Source organism: Anser brachyrhynchus (assembly GCF_964034855.1).
Source record: "Anser brachyrhynchus genome assembly, chromosome: 4".
In the NCBI taxonomy this organism is placed as follows: domain Eukaryota; kingdom Metazoa; phylum Chordata; class Aves; order Anseriformes; family Anatidae; genus Anser; species Anser brachyrhynchus.
In genome coordinates, this window is record NC_137698.1 from 47,248,324 (window position 1) to 47,264,845 (window position 16,522).

General features: G+C 41.9%; 1 protein-coding gene and 1 long non-coding RNA gene across 8 annotated transcripts in view; one reads left to right on the plus strand and one right to left on the minus strand.

Annotated features, from left to right (window-relative positions):
- Positions 1-1,676, minus strand: part of LOC308195016 — a 28,598-nt gene extending 26,922 nt beyond the window's left edge. For all 4 annotated transcript variants that reach the window (XR_013951139.1, XR_013951140.1, XR_013951141.1 and 1 more), the window contains exons 1-3: positions 1,538-1,676; positions 919-1,431; positions 559-665 (exon numbers count right to left, since the gene is read on the minus strand). This is a non-coding gene — a long non-coding RNA (uncharacterized lncRNA). The remainder of the gene's footprint in view (positions 1-558; positions 666-918; positions 1,432-1,537) is intronic.
- A 29-nt stretch (positions 1,677-1,705) lies between these two features.
- Positions 1,706-16,522, plus strand: part of PTPN13 (protein tyrosine phosphatase non-receptor type 13) — a 114,634-nt gene continuing 99,817 nt past the window's right edge. The window contains exon 1 of one of the 4 annotated variants that reach the window (XM_080591676.1): positions 1,706-1,860. Coding sequence is in view for 1 of the 4 variants with exons in the window: in XM_080591675.1 (XP_080447801.1) it covers positions 12,256-12,265 (10 nt within the window). In the remaining 3 variants the exon portion in view is untranslated. Of the gene's footprint in view, positions 1,861-1,899; positions 2,172-5,878; positions 12,266-12,389; positions 12,413-16,522 lie in introns of those variants that run through there. The other 3 variants (XM_080591678.1, XM_080591675.1, XM_080591677.1) reach the window with 3 other exon arrangements.

Genomic DNA, 16,522 nt, shown 5'->3' on the forward strand with positions numbered 1-16,522 from the left:
TTGATCCTAAGCTCCAAGTTTCCTTGTTCAAGATAGTTAATTAAAAAAAATAAAAATTAAATAGTCTAATGAGATAATCGTTAAGGTATTCACACATTTACAAGGCTAAGGAAAACAGTGTCCCAAACAGATGCTTATTAGTAGGATAAAGAACAAGGAACTAAATCTTGTTTAGAAGAAAGTAAATTACAATCAAATTTGCAGTCTTTTAAGAGAGGTGACTTTTGGGGGAGGAGGCTGCTTTATTCAGAGACATTCTAGTACAAGAAGGTAATATTGCCTTATTACGTAGGCTGAGTTTTAACACATCTGTAAGTCCTGTTTAACTCATTACGTTTACCTCAAGTAATAATGTGTCTTTGCAAAAAACATTTCCCTACAAAGAGACCTTTCTATGCCCCATTTTCAAACAAAGTAAAAAAGATTATATAGTAACTTGTTATCAACTATAAATTGACCTGAAGCATAGAAGCAGAGTTTGGGGATAAAATCTACTGCAGATCGTCAACATCCTTTAAAAAATAAAAATAAAAAATTTTCTCTCAGTAAGAGACTAACCTGTAGAATGAGGAGGTGGGCCCTTGCTGTGGAAATGTATAAGTGTACAGAGACCAAAATAAGCTTTCTTCTTGTTCACGAGGTGGATAACAATATAATGAGTTCACCTCAAAATGTAAATAGATAGTTATCAACTTAAGAAACTTGTATTACAAGAAAACAGTATTTAAATTACATAACTAACATCTCAGATTACTGTAGTCTCTTAAAATGTTAATTAGCTCTACCATTCATCTTTATATTTATTATGACTTACACAAAGTCAGTGACACTATTACTTATGGCAGACTCACTTTCATATCGAGCCCTTAATACCGCAGTTAGCACAAAGGAATTTGTATTTAATGATGCAACACTTACGGCAAAGCATTTTATTTGCTCTCAAGTAATCGTTTCCACACAAATGTTTCAGGAGAAAAATAAACAACTCCTCTTGACTATCATTCTGAAGAAAGTTCATTGGAAAGAAGTGAAATGGGGATGTTTTTTGCACCTGAGCTACTGGTCTGTCACTGCCGCTGGCCTGACAGGAGCCCACCATTAGGCACCCCCAGAGACGCTCCAAGATGGCTCCAGCCACCAACCTCGCCTTCAGAACGGGTAAAGAAGGCAGTTTTCTGAGGTAACTTCACCTCACCAAGCAGGCCTTCTCACCAGAACGCGTCTGACGTGCTAAAAAGGAACGGTCATGTCTGAAAACTGGGCCACGGACGAATCTTTTTTTTTTTTTTTTTTTGACCAATTTAGCTATGCTGTAGCTGATGGTCGGCTCCGTCGTTTCACCTTCCCTTCGCTATCCCCTAGAGTCTACAGGACACTGTCCCACCACGTCAGGCATCAGCGCTGCCATTTTATGGACCAGAACCGAGGTAACTGTTAAAGAAAAAAAAAAAAAAAAGGAGGGGGGCAGAGAAGGGCAGTTGGGGCCAAGCGCAGGTTGCCGTTAGCGGCGCCACGGCTGCGCCAGTCCTCAGGTTACCTTCGAGCCGGGGCCGGGCCTGTGTGAGCAGCTCCCCGCCGCCTCGGGGGCGTGAGGGAAGGAGGGAAAGGAAGGAGGGCGGCGGCTAGCGGCGGGGAGCGCTGAAGGGAGGAGGAGGAGAAGGGAGGAAAGAGGGGAAGGATCGGCGGGGCGGGGAGCGCGGCCGTGCCCGCCCCTCAGCGCCGTGAGGGAGAGGGGCGCCGCGGGAGGAGATGCTGCTGCTGCGCCCTGACGGCCTCCCCCCGCTGCCTCCCAGCCGCCGGCCGCACGGCTCCGCCAGCGCTGCTGAGGGCTCCTCGCCTCCGTCGCCCTGAAGGCGGCCGGTAAGTGCGCGGCCCCCGGGAGGAGGAGGAGGGAGGGAGGCAGGCTGCACAAAGCTCGGCGGCTGCTGCGGGTTCGCCCCTGCGGCTGAGGCGGGCTCTGAGTCCCGGCCCCACGCGCGTTGGGGTCCCCGGGAGGAGAAGAGGAGGCAAGGAGAGGAGCAGCCCGCTGCAGGGGGACGCTCTTCGCTCCCCCAACGCTTTTGGAGGGGCAGAAGCGAGGTCTGAACCTATTGGTCGGCGCTGAGTAGCAGCGTAGGTTTCGCTGGCGCTTTATCTCCTAGCAATCGACAGACACCTCCGCAAACCGCAGGGTAATCTCTCGCATATTCGAGATTGTGTCATTCTCCTTAAATTGCATGTTTGAAACAACAAAGGCAGTGACTTCATAGGGAACCGCCAGGAGCTGCTACATACCCCTCCCGTTTATTGGGGAAACATTTGGGAACCGGTTTGGTTTTGTAGGTGGGATGTGAAGTAAAAGTAGGACGTGAAAACTGTGAAGTTGGTTGCAGTAATCTGTGTCTGGGCGTCTCATTAAGGCGCGAGATGTGGAGAAGGGAGGCTGAAAGTCCTGTGTGGAAGGAGCTAGCAGGGGCTGGAGCCATCATGGGCGCATGAAGCCCTTTCAGTGGGAAGGGAGCGCGTTTGGTGGACCTGGGTCCGAGTCCACAGCTTTCCTCGGGGTCTGATCATCAGGTGAGAAGGCCGGCACCGAATGTGTAAGTCCTTATGTGTCTTGGCTTCCAGCTTGTTCCTTTGGGCTCAGGCTGGTGGAGTAAGGATTGCGGAGAAGGCTTGCTGTCGGTGTTCAACTTGAGTATCAGGCCTCTTCTGGCAATGCCAGTCCATCTTTGGATGTCTTGAGACACGTTTTAAAGAGGTTTCAGCAACAGTTGGAATCAGCCAGTACAGAGATACAAATAGGAAAACAACTTGAGCGTTTTGGTTCTTGTGCAAGAAGTACCGATGAGGAAAGAGTAAATCTGGTCTTAGAATCTTTTGTTTGGTAGTGCAGTTACAACAGATTTTGCTACCACTCCTAGTGCTATCAAACATGCCTATCTGTTCAGCTTTCATACTGGGCATTTGTATTTCATCTGGAGTGCCTCTTTTCCTGCCAACAAGCATGTCTCTCCATAAACAGCCTTTATATGTAAGCATTATTTTAAAGGAAGAAAAGAACGACAACAAGAGAGAAATTATATAGTGAAGTTAGACTGTAGGGTTTCGTTACTCATTATTTAACCCTGCTATCTTGTCTGATGACTAGAAAAGTACATGAATTCCCCCTGTAATGAGATGTTTCTTTCACTGTTGCCCGATAAAAAACAAACCTTGTGTACATAAGGGGTTTTGTACTGATATATTTTTTTTAACTGTTGCTCTGAATGCATAGGATGCATTATAAACTCCACGGGGAAAGTATTTGTACATTAATATCTTTGTTTCTTTAAACGTGCCTTTGCATGGCCTAGTTGAGCCTGACATGTGTAAGGCACCGAAGGGTCTGTGTTTATATTTCAGCTGCTTTAGGGTGATCTGTAGATTTTTTTTAGTGGAAGGTATGGTTTTGAATATACAAATTAAGTTGGAGGATTGGGGTTAAAAAGTTACCAGGTGGAACAGGAGACAGGCTGTATCACAGAGTGCTGTTAGAACAGCTTAATTAAAAAAGTCTCACAGTGCTGACATGGTTGTTGAGAAGAGCTGGAGGCTGAGAGCCACGAGTTCGAGGACGCTCAAGTGGATGGAAGAGTGTGTGGCACTGGGAAGTATCTGTGGGATAAGGATGGGCTGAGTGTGAAAGGAGGACTGAGTGCACAGCATGTGTTTTCACCAGGGAGGCAGGCTGTGTGGAGAAGGTGGGATTTAGTAGTTTATTCACAGCTTTATAGACCCCTGGATGTACAAACGTGCCACGATATGGATGAGTTCTTAATAAACACTGCAACAGGACATCTAAAGCCGTGATAACTTGTGCATAGCATTGCTGTTTTGCATGCCCCCTGTGCAGAAGCCTAGGTGAGGGAGGAGATTCCTGCCCGGGGGGAGTTGTCAGGGCACGGGTGTTGCGTTTGCCCATTCAGTGAGAGGGAAGGTGGTGTGTTTGCCTTGTTTTGCTGTTTTTCCTTTAGAGGGGGATTTCTCAGCCATATGCTTCTTGGAAATATGGGTTAAGTATCACACCAAAGGACTGCAATTTGAAACACACAGCATTTTATCAGTTGACTCACTTAAAAGCACAGCAAAGCAAGTATTTTAACTTGAACAAGTAGAACAGGAGACAGATCTGAAATAAATTGGCACATAGCTGTTTTCCTCCCAACCCAGTGTGGGTCTGAGAAATAATAATTAGCAGTTGTGTAGCACAATAAATCTTCAAAGTGCCTTCAAATCTTAATCAGCAAACCCTAATAACATGCTGTTCCTGCAAGAAAGGTAAGTAATTAGGCAGATAGAATGGAACTGGGCAGATTCTTCAACGGAATTTATTGTTGGAGCTCCAGTCACTTGGACAAAGCTCTTCTTTATCACCCAAGCCTCTGAATACTGCTGTGCATTAAATGTCCTCAAATATTTACACGTTGAAATAGCCAACTGCATGGCCTGGGGAGTCTGGTTGAGATAAGAGATAGTCACCCTCTTGCTTGAGCGCTCTGCAGTCGCGGAGATCTTGGTCCGAAGAGTCTCCCTAGTGTTTGTTCCAGAGCACCTGTCAAGATTTGGTCACTCGAACAAGAGTGGCGTCAGCTCTTTAAGGGAAAAGGATTTTATTTTGAAGAGCTTTCCTGTTTACCCATGCACCAAACCTAGGACTTTGTTGTGTTGATGATAGTTGTAAAATTGTGATTTCCCCAGCACTTTGTTAAGCAAGTGAGCCTGTAAGCATTGGTCTGGCTGCCACATTTTAGACATGTGAGAAAGTGTTGGTTAGCTGCCTGATGCTCTGTCAGTCACCTTTCCCTGTTTACACAAACACTGGCTGGAATTTTGCTGTTTTTAAAATGAGCTGGTCAGTGAAACAAAGGGACTCAAGTCCTGTGTATCATGGTGCAGGAAATATCTTTAAGCAGTTGCCCTAAGCTGTCACTTTCCATGGGACAAGCTCGGATGGAAAGCAATGAATACCAGAGTAAGTTAATGTTGTATGTCGCCAGTTAAGTATTAATGAAATCTGTGCATCTGTAAAGAAGGGTGGAACTTCTGAAAGCAGTGTTTCCCAGCCCCACCTCCTCCTGAAGTGTAGAGGAGGAAGCTGGTGTTTACAGATGGGAAGGGCAGAAGACGACTCTTTGGTGCCGTTTTTATTTTGTCCAAGCTTCTCTTTCTCTTGTGCCAGTTAAATACCTGGTGAGCAGCTAGGCATATTCTTTGTGCATCATTATCTATTAAAATGCCTTCATAAAAGGCAATTGAGTAGTTTGCCTTGGGACAATGATATGCTGGGTGAATTTGAAATCCAGTTGCCAGGATAGAGATCTGCTCCACTTAGCTTATGAAACTCCTTAGGAAAAGAAACAGAGGTGAGAAGACTTTGTTCTTAGGGTTTCATTTGTTGTTCTTTATCTTTTATGTGTAAATTTATAATGTCACACCAGCAAGCCACAGAAATGTCTGCGAGAAGTATGTCAAGCACCACAGGAGGCATAATATTGAAACTGCTGATTTTTGATTGCTGGTATTTGGAGGGAGTACTATAGTTTTTGCAGGACATTTAGTGTCATTAAGGATTTGTAGGTAATATTGTAATGTCAGGTTTCAAATTAGCTGTCATGTCAGCTAATTGTTCCTGTTTCAAACAGTTTATTGTCATCGTAGATGAGATGGGGCACTTGGAAAAGAGAGGGAGGCTTTACCTTCCATTTCGCAGCTGGAAGCAAAGCACAGAGAGAAATGAACTGATGTAAAAATGACAGGTAAGTGCTGAACTTTGGATTTAAACACAAATTTCTTAGTGCCCTAGTCCAGTGCTTGGGCTAGCCTCTCAAAAAACACCTGTCACATTTTCTGTAGACTCTCAGGTAAAAAGACTTGACTTGTGTGTGTTTCTGCTTTGTTTGGGGAAGGACATGTTTGGGGATGGGGAGTATTCTCTTAGCTATGGATGAAGAATTGTTTGTTTTTTTTTTTTTTCTTGCGAAATTGTCTTAGTCAAGAACATTTGTCTGTACCCATGGGAGAAATGTGGGAGTGAACTTCCTATAGAGCTTGCTGAAGTTCTTGAAAATGAATCTGAAAATGGTCTTCATGTCGTATCGACATCTGCCTGTGTGTAGTGTAGGTGCTTGGTTTCAGGCATACATACGAGGAAGTTTCTCAAAAGTGGCATCTCTGAAGTCTGTTTCATTTAGAAAAAAAAAATTATCTTGAGCTGAAAGACTACTTGGGTGACTGTTCTTTCTTGCTGGTGCTGTTGCAGGTGCATAGTTGTGCCGTAATCTGGAAATTGATGCTGATTTTAAGAGGGGAAATTCCTAACCTATTTAACTCTTTGCTCTTTCCCAAGTGAGAGCACTTAAATACAAGTTCTTTAATACCTTTCCAGGAAATACAGTTTAGTTTTGTTGCTCTTGAACATTTTTGGGGGGAAAGCTGGTGGATCATGCAATTTTTCTAAAGGTAGAATATCTTCCTCGTTACAGTTGATGCAAGACAGTTACTGGATAACTCAGTGGAAACATCAAGTTCTCTCACGTTTACTATCCTGTATCTCAAAAGCTCTGTGTGTGTGTGTGTGTATATATGTAGTTGTAGGTAGGTACAGGTGATGTTCTGTTCAAGCCCAATGACAGTAGTCTTCCCAGCATGTTCCAGGATATCCTTGTACGTCAGAATCTTAACGCCATGGCTGTTTGCTGTACAGAATAAAAGGTACAAGTTCATTGTAATACTGTAGTTAGGCCAGGGTACTATAGAAACTGTTTGATATGCTGTTGACTTGGTTGCTGTTTCAGAATCAGCACTGAAAGGCGTAAAAAGTTGATTATGTAAATAATATTTATAGCCAAGTGGCATGCTTCAAGATCTAAGCATCTGTGAGCACATGTCCATTCTGTAGTCTTTCTTGATTCTTCTTTGTGTAATGTGTTCAGGTTTGTGTAATGTGCTCAGGCAGAGGGCAGGCCCTCAAAGCTTGTTACAGGAGGAAAAAAAAGGAACCGAATATAAAGGCTTTCTAAGTTATTACTAAGTACAGACACAATGTGACTTATCTCATTATCACAAGGGTTATAGATACTCTCATTTGCAGCTCCTTGTTTGTGCAGGGGAATTGGTTCCTAGTGATTAACTTTATGTTCCAGATGATGTTTATTTCCCTCTTTATTATTAGTTTCTTCAGCATCTCAATGGTGTGTGTAGATTGGCTACTGTATCTTCAGTTTTTCATGTAAATGTGAGTGACTATACAAAGGGCAGAAAGAAACGGTGAACCTGTGACACCGGCAGTCCCAGGGTTTTCATGGGGTCACCAAGGAAAGGTAATGGGACCTGACTCGTAAAGCCATGTCTGCTATCCCAAAAGCCTGTAGGATGTTGCTGTTGAAATGTTCACTACAACATTTCTGACTTATCAACTGCCTTTGATGTTAAGTGTGTTGAAACTTTCTTGATGGGGCTGTTGATTTTTTTCTGCTTACCGCTTCTGTAGTTGAATTTTAAAACATTAAATAGATTAGAGGGGACTAAATTGAAGTTTGAAGCTTACTTAAACTGTTACAAATGTCTATGTTCATGCTTCCCAGCAAAGTCTTGCCTGGTTTAAATGATGAAAGATTTGAGCCTGCATGTTGCCTGAAGTTATGAAGGCATGAAAAAAGAAGTATTTGGATTTTTTTTTCCCCATGTCGTGTCTGGGTAGTTGAACACTATAGCAATCTTATTCCTAGAGATTGCTCATCAGGATACCAGTGCATTTAGTGCAAAATTTAGTGTTTCAATGAAGAATTACAGAATGGAAAAGGAATGGATATATCGCTTTTAGTGTCTTTCCCATATAACCAGTAAGTGGATGATCCCATCCTAGTGCTTAGGATTATGGTCAGTAAAATAATAGCTCCCTTTTCACAGGTCTGAGCCAAGCTGTATTTGCCACCAGTGAGTTAACGGGGAGTTTGAGTGCCAGGCAAGCGTTTGATGCAGTGGTGTAAACACTACTTTCATTCTTCGTTTGGCATGTCAGCGAGTATCAGCATGCGTGTCACTTGGAGTGACAGTCTTTGCAGTACACATCACTGGCTGGGCAACTGTCCAGTTTGGGTTATGCAGAGTTGTCCCTCCAGCAGCCACATTACAGAGCATTTGTCACTTCCTTACCTGTTGTGTTTCACCAGGTAGTAAATGATGTTTTCTCCTGCAGGGGTCTCTTTATGGTATTTCTTTCAAATGTCTTAGTATATTTCAAATTTTTTTTTATGTTTGAGGTATATTTTCTTGCTTGTCATTCTGAAGCACATTTTCTTTTGTTTTATGCAAGGCTCAAAAACGGATTTATTTTCATTAATTTGGCTTCAGAACAAGTCAGCATATTGATAAGCGTTAGAAATCTGTAGATGGAATAGCAGCAAAAGATGATAACACATCTACCTAATTAGATGATACCTCATGACCTAGGAGGCCTAGCTTGTGAAAATAGCACTAGAAAAACAGTATTTTTTTGCAGTGCACACAGCTTTAAAAAAAATAAAGAAAGAAGGACAGAAGCATTTCTGGCATGCTGGGGCATCTTTATTTCTCTCTGGTCCAGGTTATGCGCCTTACCAGAATGTCCCTGTCGTCTCATATAGGTGGTGGAGGCCTCTGTCAGTTGAGGTTTCTCCTTGACAAAGGTTGGGGTGAGGTTTCACACCTTCAAACTTGGAAGTATTCGCGGGTCTGCCACTTACTGAGAACTGTTGTACTCTATTCCTTTTCAGCCAGGAGGTTGCTCAAACCCCAAAAACAGAGACCTTTGCCTGGGAAGTCTGCTGTAGTGATCCGCTTATTAGGATCTGCAACTGTAACTTTCTGAGGAAACAGCAAAACCTTACAGTTCTGTTTCCTCAATGAGGTTTCTTCTTCTCTTTAGCTGGCAAATGCATGTGCTTAAGAACAAGAACCTTAAATTTTGAACTGTTCAACTTTTCAGTGTGCCCCGCCATCGCAATCCTTTCAATGACCTTAATAATGAATTTAAAGATTATCTGATGACAAAGATTGCTAGCTGGCAGTGATCAGTGTGTTTCATCAGCTATAGAGCCTCATGTATTGAGTGGCTTTGCAGTTAGGCTATCACGTGTGGAGCAGCCAAATCAGCCTGAAGCTTAGAACTGAATTAGTGATGTAGCTTTGTGAAGTTGTTCCACGTCTAGTTAAAATGTGTGTGCTGTTGATGACTGTTGCAAGACACTGGTGCTTCTGAACTGTGTGATGGATCGTAAAATTTTTTCCTTGCTTGTTTTCTGTGTCTTTTGATACTGTTGTTTTATTACATTAGCATTAATGTTTTCTTAAGTCTGTCAGCAAACAGTTCCAGTAGTTACAGTTTTCCCCCTTTTTCCTAGTTTCCTAATAGAGTTCTGTGCTCTGAATTTGAGGAATATGGTACATAAAAGAAGAACGTAAGCCTGATTGTTTTGTTGTTCTGTCACAGAATGCTAAAGAAAACCCTCAAATGGTTTTCATTATCATTTTGTTTTATTTGCCTGTGTCCTCTTGAGCAGAATGGACAATATTTTCTATGCTGGAGGATTGTTTGATTTGTCAGGTAGTGCACACAACCAAGGCTGGCAGGAGAAAACATTTTCTCTTATTTTCAGTGGCTGCAGACGTTTGTGGCTGAGTGGCCACTAAAAGCCAGGTGACCACAAGGCATTACAGGTACTTCAAAACCCTTGGCATGTTTTTCTGTAGTGAAATTTGATTTTCTGTAGTGGAATTTGAGAACATGAGTTAATGTCTTCACAGCAAACAAGAAAATGCTCTGTGCAGTACTGAGTTAGAGCTGTGTTACTGGACCAGAGTGCCCTGTGTACTAATAGTGTAAATGTGTTCAGAAAGGGATTAGACAAATTGACAGGACATAGGCCATTAGTGGCTCTGTGACTTGGCTGCGCCACCCAAACCTCGATGCAGCCAAAGAGTTCAAACACTGGGAGCTGTCGTGCTCTCCAGATCTGCACAAGTCCCTGTTGGAGCTGCATAGTGGTTGCACTTAGCTCAGAGCTCTGCATTTTAGGTAGCAGCAGCTGTCAAGGCTGTGCCTGAAAGAGAAGTTTCCACCTAGCTGCAGAAATGTAAGCAGGGCCTTGAGGTGTCTGGTTCAAGCTGCAGTTAGTTCCTGCATGGTTGTTCATCCTTTTTGTCTGGGAATCCTTACGGACACCTGAAGGAGCGATGAAATGACAGGTAGTTGAGTAATCAAGGGAGTTAGCTGTCACGCATACAGCTTTGCAGAGTGAAAACAATCACTTGGTCAGGAAGAGAGGAGGAAAAAAGACAGGAACACCCCAGTGCTATCACTAAGCTTCTGTTGCAGTATTAGGTGGTGATAAAGAGGAAGGTGAAACTGGAAGCTCTCACTGCTTGACATAATAATAAAACGGTTTTGGCAAGTCTATTCAAGTATGAATCGTTCGGTCACCGCAAAATGTTAAGGAACTTGGTGCTGGTGTGTATGCTGGTGGATACACGCATGTATTGAAGTGTACCTATGGCTTTTAAGATGGTTTCCCTTACATAATAAGTGTTAAAAGGTCATTTTTTTATGCTAATTGAGTTCTAGGTAGATATGAGTTAGAAAATACTGGATGCTAAGATGTTGGTTTTTTTGTTTGTTTTTTTTTAACCAACTTAAGATAAATTAACAATCACCATCTGAAGAAAGTAAACTTCCAGGTGTGCTTTTAAATGATGTATTCTGAATAGCAAAAAATAGAGCTACTAAATGTAGTGTAACAGAGTTGGGCCTTTTATACCTCATTAGATGTTTACATTGAGGAAGAGGTATTAAGCATTCATGCAAAAAGTAACTTTTGAAGAATAAAATGCAGTGGAATGTTAAAACAAGCAATATGTGCAGACAGGTTTCCCTTTGTACAGTAGTAGTGCAAATCCTGAAGTTCTAAATCTCACCTGCACAGCTAGGCTCAGTTGTATGGGGTACGTGGGCATTTCTGCCCTACACAATTGTTCTGTGCAGACCTGAAAGCAGAAAAAGAGAAAATTGACTAGTAATTTAAAGAACAGGAATAATTAAGCAAGCAAGCAAAAAACAACTTGTGGGGTTGTAAATTGGTTGATTTCTTTGACGGATGAGGAACATGTTCATGAAGAACTGACGGGCATTCTGTAATGATAAAAAGCATTCTTTTTGTTCTTGCTTGCCTCAACATCAGATTGTTATTTTCTGTTGGCACTAGTACATGTGCAGTTTGCTGTGTGCGCTCTTTTGCCTTGCATGCTGAAATAAGCATATAACAGTCAAAAAGAGGATTTCTTAACTCAAACCTCCTAGTTATGTGATGTTGTCAGACAGTGACAGGTTCTTTGTCTTTCAGCACTGAGTATTAAATAGCCAAATAGAACAAACAAATTGAATTTAATTTGCTGTGTGGAATTTTCCCTGGTGCTTGCATACTACAGAATATACTTTGCAGTATTACAGAAAATATTTTTTCTGCCTGACATTAACTGAATTCTTTGATATATGCATTAATTCTCGCTGATTCTGTCCCACCCATTGCTTTTGCTTTGAGAATATTAAAGAATTGAAGATCACAGAATTTAACTTGTCGCTGTAATGTGAACTGCAACTTGGGAAGTCTGCTGATAATGCAAAATGGGCTGTTTCTGCTTCCCTTTTCAGTGGTTTTGAAGAAGTGGAAGAGAAACTATTGCCTGTCTAGACTTCAATAATTTCTATATACATTTACTTTTTATGCGGACAGCATTTGTTTCAAGGCTTATGATGTTTTTTCAATAATATGCTATGAAGACAGTTTGCTTTAAAAACAAGGTGGGGGGAGAGGCTGTTGTGCCACCAAGTAAAATGCATTCAATAGGAGTGTTTGCATTTAGTTTTGGAGCCCCAGGTTATATTATCTATAAACTGTTCCCAGTTATTTTTTCTTCTGGTGCAGAAGTGAGATTTTCCTGTGTGACAAAAGCTGTAGTTAATGACCAGCAGCCTCTTTAAGACAGAGCAGCTGTAAATCGTGTGTGAATTTCAGGTGGGAAAAGGTTGGGTTTCCTTCTTCCTTTTTCTTGGCCCCAGCTGCCAGCTGGAGCTGCTGGGGTTTTTACTGCCTGCTTATATATACTGGGATGTAGCATACAGAGTGAAGTCTTACAGCCAGTTTTACAGAAGTGTGATTATTGTGGAAGACCACTGAAAAATGGAAGGGGTTGCTGATCACCATGTTAAAAGGTGAAGTCTAAGTTAGTGCCAGCTGTCTTCAGTTAACATTTCTGCCAAAACTCAAAATTTTCATCTCTGCCTTTTAAAATGCAGCCTGTGAATTGTTGTAAGCAATTATTTCACCCAACAGCACTGGGGTTAATATTCTGCTTCCAGGTAAGTGGATGAAAAATGGGCAGTAAAGTAAACCAAATCATGAAAATACTACCAAAGGACTTGAGGAAGAAATAATTTCTTATGTAATTGATTAGTAATGATAGTAATGATCCACAGAGTATCTGCATCTTTTGACCAGACATAAATTCCATAATGCTTTATGCTTGGAGCTAAATGGAAGACTTTATAAGGCAGACTTGACTGTATGGTATAAAAAGTAGATGTTGGAGAAAAGGGACTTGGAAGAAGAAGGCAGTGTAACTACTCTTCAGACCAAGAACTTGGTGCAGGTGACGGTTGCGTTTCTTCTCTGAAGTTTAAAAAGATGATCAAAAAGTATCAATTAATGGCAGGAATAGATGCCTTCCAGTGTTGTAACTTGCAAAAGACAGAAAATGAAGAAAGAATATGAACCTAATTAATGAGTTTAGGCACGCACAACTGATGTGTTTAATGTGGAAAAAAAAATGCTATTTTTTTCCATTCCATTTTTTAATTTCTCTTTTGTATCCATCGAACTCTGGACTTTTAGTGAGTATCACAATTCTGATAATGGTGGTTTTACAGTTTATTCCACTTCCCCTCCAGAGTTAATGACAGACTGCAGTATTTAGCTTGGATGTGTGAAGGAGCTAATTGGAGCTGAAGACATCATTTATTTCCTTAGCATGTTTGAGTTTTATATGTTCTAATGAGGGGATTTTTCAGTCTTTCCTACTGCTGTGGACTGACTGTTCCTTCTGTTGATTTCTCAGGTGTAGCATGGTATTTGGGATGGCTGGAAGCTTAATATTGAACTGAGTGTTTACCAGGTGCCAGAAGGAGAGTGAGCTCCAGTTCTTACAGTAGACTTGGGGGCACCCATTCCCACTTCGTTGGTATACACCAGCATATATTGGAGTGCCACAGACTCTCCAGTCTGCACAGTTGTTCTTATCTGTTACCATCATAGCCATCAGTTAACTTTAACTTTATTCTTATAATTCTTCTGTTCCCAACTTCAAAATATTCAAAACTTCTGGAAGTGTTTTCCAGTTTGATAACTCATCATTAAAATTCGGTATTGTATGAACAAAGTTTATAGGCAATGCAGGAAGGAAAAAATGGGATTGTTGTGGAACTTGTATCCATTCATGGAAGTGATGAAAGCTGGGATGAAGTCTGTTGTATACAGGCCATGTTGTATTAGAGTTGAGCTCTTACATTTTGGAAGGATGATTCTATTTTTTTTTTGCCTCATTGCGATGTTTTTGCTTATTTTAGTTCCTCTGGTTAGTGTTTTCTTGGCTCTCCCTGAGTGAAAGGGTTGGGCTTGAGCTGCTGAACATGGAATTACCACAAAGCTTTAGAAGACAGCAAAATTTGTTGCATTCTTTAACTGGTCTAACTCTCTGTGGTCTAGCTGCATCAATAAAGAAATGCCAGTACTGTTATATTATCCTTCTCTTCTCATTTCAGTTCATCCCTCACAGGGCCGTGGGTTCAGAGGTTCCTACAGCCTCCTGCTTGCTTCCATTCCAGCGCGGTGAGCGCAGTTTGCACATGGGCATTGTGCGCATAGATCCTCAGTCTGACTTGCTCTCTGCTGCTGTTCATAGGAATGTTGTTAAATGAGAAGAAAGATGATGCTGGCACTTGCATCCCTCTCATGGTTTGTAGGCCTGCAGAGGAAAAGTTTCTGCTAGCTTGTCCTTGTTATGCAGCCAAGGGTGTAATATGGCTCTTTGTCCTGCAACTCTACTAATATGAATGAGTTTATCATCCAGACAAAGCAGAACTTCCTGAACTCTGCTTTTTGGTGACAGAGGGCTTGGCATTGTGTAATGGGAGGAGGTGCTGCTATCTTGTTTTTCCTGTTCCTTGGCAATGCCACCTTCTGTAGCTTGTTCTGTCCTGTAATCTTACCAAGTACCAAAGCACCGAGGAGTGCAGTTGGTGGTTGGATGGAGCGCTTGTATATTCTAGAGTGCGGAACGAAATCAGATGTGTTGTGCTGCGGACTGTTGGTGGCTTTGGGCAGCCTGCCTTGTGTGGAAGGTCTAGTTAAGAGTCCTGTAAATCACCCCTGCAGCTATTTCACGTTCCATCAATTGATACTGAAGCTCGTGTTCTTTGTGGTGAGCGTCCCTTTTGTGCTCTGAAACCTACTGAATGTTTTGGCGCTGTAACCATAAGCTTGGCAAGGATTTGAAGTTGGGCAGCGGTAACAGGTGGAGGAGTCTCTTATGAAAGAAGTAATGTCGTGTCCCATCTAAAAGAAAAGTACTAATAATCACATCACCGTTGAGGGCAGTTAAGACATGAAGAATGTCATGGCTGTAGGACTAAATAAATTAAGCACAGCATCTTAATTTGAGATGAATCAGAAACTGGGTGTGTATTCGAAATTTGTTCAAGGGGCAGTATAGTCAATTTAATAGCAGTTAAGTTGTGAACAGCATATTGAATCATATAATTGGATATTTTTCTGAAATGCAATAAGCAGAGTGACAGGCTGAGGGACTCTCGTTTCCTGATCACGTTCTTGTTAACTTGTGTAATTCTGGTACAAAGCCCTATGTGGTGTGTCAGCTCATGTTTTAGAGCAAGATCGTGATTTCCTAACCATAGGTGTTCCAAGTCTTCGAGTGGCTTTGTCTACTAATTAATCTGGAGCTAAAACCTCCTAATTGCAGGATTTAAACTAGACAGTATAAGCTGCTTGGGAAGCTTTTGGCTTTCGTGGAGCTACGCTTAAAAAGCAGGCATCCATGACCAAAAAATAACCAGCAGAAGCAGGTGCTTCAGAATTTTGGGAAATCCTGTAGTGAACTGTTAAGGAGTAATAGCCTTCCTATAAAGATCGGCTGCCTTATCTTGCCTAACGTCTCTGTTTGACAGCATGAAAGAACATGCTGCATGTTGACTGCCCTCTTCCAGATATTTTTGACACACTGCACAATTTGTGCCCTGGATAGGGAGTAGGTGTGCAGAGCATATGTACCCTCATAGTCCTAACTGTTTTCTTGTGTGCATGGGTATGGAAGAAAATGCAGAAAGAAGGTATCTGCAGTCTACAAGAATAAGTGATAACCCTAGTTGTTGTGATCTGTATGCTTACGCCATGCAGCTGGGAGGCAGAAGAAGGAATCTCCATGTTTGTGCTGCATGCATCTGAATCAGAGCATGAGTATCTTCTGTATCATCCTGTCCTTTCCTCATTGGTTTCACCAAATAATGTTTAAGATAGGTAATGTGCAGACCTTTTTGGCAACTCACCCAAATTATATTACATTGGCAGATGGTCACTCAAGGGGTGGAAAAATGCGATGTAGCGCTGTACAAGGACAATATTGATGACTTTCAGCAGTCTGTTTCTCAGCTCGGCTTCATTTCATGAAGGGAAAACATCTTTTACATCACGGTAACAGGTGCTAAGTGCTTTCAAGAAGTATTAGTTATAGAACTTTATTTTATGGAAAAGCTGGTCACTGATGGATAGCAGAGTTTTCTATAGAGGACATCTCTATATAGAGATGAGAAACACCATTAAAGTGCTTCTGTAGGAATGGCCCTACTCTGTGAAACTTGTCAGTGCTGCACCTGCAATAGCACGCATGTGGAACCAAGCTGGTTTCTGGGCAGATGGAAGTCTGTTCCTGCCATTGCAGCCCATCTGCCGGTATCAAATCTGTTTTGACAAATGCTTACAGAAACTTACTTTAAAGCTTCCTTGGCCAAAACCCTTAATAGGCTTTAGAGGCCCTCTCATTTGGCTTTCAGGTAGTCCATGTTTACTGCTAGAAATAAATGAGTGTTCCTGCTGCTCTACAACTCCGTTTGTCCTTCAGAGCTTTTCTCCTGTCCTGTGAGTGAAACTTAACAATGAATTTTCTGGTGTAGATGAAGAACATAGGTGTAGGCAAATGCATATATACAATTTGTATAGGTGTGTGGTAATGCAATGCACTCACACCTACATGCGTATGTGCACATACATGCTCTCTCATGGGTATGTGTTCTTAAAAATGCACGCTTCCTGAAGGCTGACGTAAAGAAAGCCAGGTATGTAATCTCACTTCCCAGTGCTTCTTATTTCCTTAGAATCAGTCTGCCTTCATTTGAGGAAAC